The sequence below is a fragment of the Adiantum capillus-veneris genome, chromosome 10 (genome assembly GCF_014529385.1).
Source record: "Adiantum capillus-veneris isolate H3 chromosome 10, ASM1452938v2, whole genome shotgun sequence".
Taxonomy (NCBI): Eukaryota; Viridiplantae; Streptophyta; class Polypodiopsida; order Polypodiales; family Pteridaceae; genus Adiantum; species Adiantum capillus-veneris.
In genome coordinates, this window is record NC_140940.1 from 131008588 (window position 1) to 131011613 (window position 3026).

General features: G+C 46.9%; 1 protein-coding gene across 1 annotated transcript; it reads left to right on the forward strand.

The window, feature by feature from the left end:
* Positions 1-865: 865 nt before the first annotated feature.
* LOC147449655 (uncharacterized) lies at positions 866-1972 on the forward strand. The gene has a single exon (XM_086522673.1). The coding sequence runs from the start codon at positions 875-877 to the stop codon at positions 1679-1681; it is 807 nt and encodes a 268-aa protein (XP_086378799.1). The 5' UTR covers positions 866-874; the 3' UTR covers positions 1682-1972.
* The last annotated feature ends 1054 nt before the right edge of the window (positions 1973-3026 follow it).

Below are 3026 nucleotides of genomic sequence, written 5' to 3' on the forward strand. Positions count from 1 at the left end.
ATCCAACCAAGAGCCAAGCTTCAATGCATGCTCATCTCCTCTACCATGCTAATTACTAAGCTAAGCTATGCTAATACGAGTGATTATGTGAGGAGATTTCTCGTAAGAATACTCCTTCTTCCTCTCAATCTACTCTCATACCCCGCTAGCTCTCACCATCTTCGAAGGTGTGTGAGGTCTTGGGTCTGAGACCGTGAGGGAATTGATGCTATGTTTGATAAGTGTTTTGCTTAGTGCATGAAGTTTCCGTCTTCATTGCACTAGCTAGTATTGAAGGGACACAAAGAATTGTATTGTAAAATGTCTCTCTTGATGGGAGAAACCATAGTACCAAGCCTTTTGGAGGGGGGGCCGGCTCCATGCAAATCCGGTCCTCAAATGTTGTCAATTGCTTAATTTCTCTCTCTTTTGAAGTATTGTTAATGATATCTAGCTAGGTGTTATAGTTTTTGAAGTATTGTTAATGATATCTAGCTGGAGCCGGCAAATTCAAAATTTGGCAGCTTGCAAGCCGGAGTGAGTCTCTTTCTTGAGTTGCGAAGATCCAGTAGTTAATAGTCTAGTGAGAGAATCGTGTAAAAATGTGAATTTGACATGCCCCCGAGAAGTATGTGGTCGGAATGCTAGGCTCTTCCTCATGGGAGGGCTTACTAGATCCATTCAAACTTACTAGATGGTGTGTCAAACTTACTTGATGTTTCCCCCAATTTGGCTTCGAATTAAGGCTAGCAAATTAGAAGCCTCTCCGAAAGCAAAAGGCAAAAGCAGCGCGTTGCTTTTGGCGGTGCTGCCCTATAAAAGGCGCTTCATTTCTCGTTATTTCGCAAGTTCATTTGTGTGCGCATAGTATTATACAAGCAGCTACGTCTGTAATATGGCGATGGCGAAGCAGACGTTGTTTCATGGCGCGGGAGTGCTCCTGGTTTTGTTGGCGGTGGTGCTGTCGCAGTTGGTGGTGGGCAGGGCCAGCGTCGAGTGGCGGATGGAGGTGGAGAACATGGCCGATGGCGTGGAGAACGGCACCGTGAATGACCTGTGGTGCGGGGTGGGTGTGGAAGAGCAGGGCGATCTGGACTATGGCCCTGTGCAAGGCGCTGATACCTCGGCGCCAGATGGCTCTTACTGGCACCTCTACCAGCGCAAGGACGAATACCTGAGCAACCTGAAGATGCCCGCGCTGAGCTACGGATGCCGGCTCCAGGTGCAAAGCTTCAAGTCGGCGCCGGCGCTGACACTGTGGCAGTTCCACTTGCTCCTGCCGCGCTACGACGCGGAGGGCGGAGACGTGAAGTGCGATGTGTCGTTGCATGTGGTGGGGGAGGCCATCGCGCCGCGCTGCGAGGTGTTCAATGCAGACGGCTATGGCATCGGCATGTTGTTCATGGATCCTGTACTGCAGACAGTCAGCCCAGCACCGGCACCGTCAACAACGCCACCGCGGGCATCGTCCCCCGCACCCACGCCCACACTGGCTAGCTCCGGCGCTGACGTACTCCCCGCCTCAGCTCCGCATGAGAGCAGCCCTAGTGCAGCTGATCAAGCAGCAGCGGCGCCGGCTGAAACCTCTGTTAATGCACAGGCCGATCCTACCCCCGATAGCAGTGCCGATGAGCCCTCCGCGGTACCCAGAGCAAGCCCCAAGCCCGGGCGAAAGCTTCTTCTTTTTGGATTACTGTACTAGCTCCACGCTCAGCCGATTTGCTATTTGTCTTATTGTACATGTACATAATGATTTGCTACTAGCTAGTGTAGGTTTCTCCATACATGTGACGTCCTGAGCACAGGAGGAATATTGATGAGTCAGCGGATCCTAAGTCTATTTTGTTACTATCAGGTGGAAAATTTGGTTAGTGAAATGGGACAAACTTCCTTTTGGTCCAGGTGCTTCTATGTGCCACGTATAGGACTAATAGTCTAGTGGATGACTATCTATAGCACCTTGTACTTCTCTTGCAAAGCCTGGGTACATGATGTCTTGATCTTCACATCTTATTTTGCAGTCTTAGCATTGACATGTGTTCCTTTCTCCTAGGTATTTCTTTCCAATTCACCCTGAGAGTGGTGTGTTATTCTCTCTTCTCCACAAGTTTCTTGTTCATGTATGTAGCATTGCAAGTGTTCTAGATCGGAGTCAATATGTCCACCAGATCACAAGCCAGTTGTTGTAGGCTTGGATACTCCAAGTGATAAAATCAATAGCAAGACACAAACAAAAATTGCAAATAATTGAACTTTTATAACGGGAGCACAAGAGAGAGAGAGAGGAGAGGAGAGTCAACGCAGTACGACGGAGTTCCAAGCCAAGTTGCATTGGATCCAAAGACAGGCGTCCCCTTTGGCATTTATTTATTGTATTCGCGCTGCATTATGAATGCAAAAGTAGGCAAAGGACATAAGCTTTCTTCAATAGACACCGACTCTATGTACTCAAGCACCAGACTCCACAAATCTAACACTTTTACAAAGACATCAGTCCCACTGATGAAATCACGAGTGTCTTGGATACAAATCATGATCATTGTAACCTATAATACAAAATAGGCTAGCTAGGGTGAGAGTTCAAAAGCCTTATTGAAGGTCTCAACACAGAGCTTCAAATCTATGGAGCAACAAGAGAGAGAAGGAGTGTAGTTTGATTTGGTCATAATGCAAACGTTTCAAGCCTTTGTCGTGTTTATGCAGCAGCAACAAGTGTGTTGGCACCAAGTCCCAACTCATGTAGATTTTGCATGTTGGCCCTTTTGAACACACCCAAAAACCTAATTAACCACATTTGAAGAAGGGTGTTTTTTTGTTCAAATAAGATTTACCTAGCAAGCAGCAACATGCTTGGTGTACGCTATAGTTGCCATAGAGAATGAATTAGTGCCACAAGTATTCAACCCTTTTGATATGTGAGATTGCTATAAGATTTACCTAGCAAGGAGAAGCACGATTGGTGTATGCTATAGTTGCCTTAGAGAATCAATTAGTGCCACAAGTCTTCAACCCTTCGCATATGTGAGATTGCTATACCAAAATCAAAG

Bases quoted from the DNA above. Each gene is read 5' to 3' on its own strand.
- LOC147449655 (XM_086522673.1), top strand. From the start codon at position 875: ATGGCGATGGCGAAGCAGACGTTGTTTCATGGCGCGGGAGTGCTCCTG.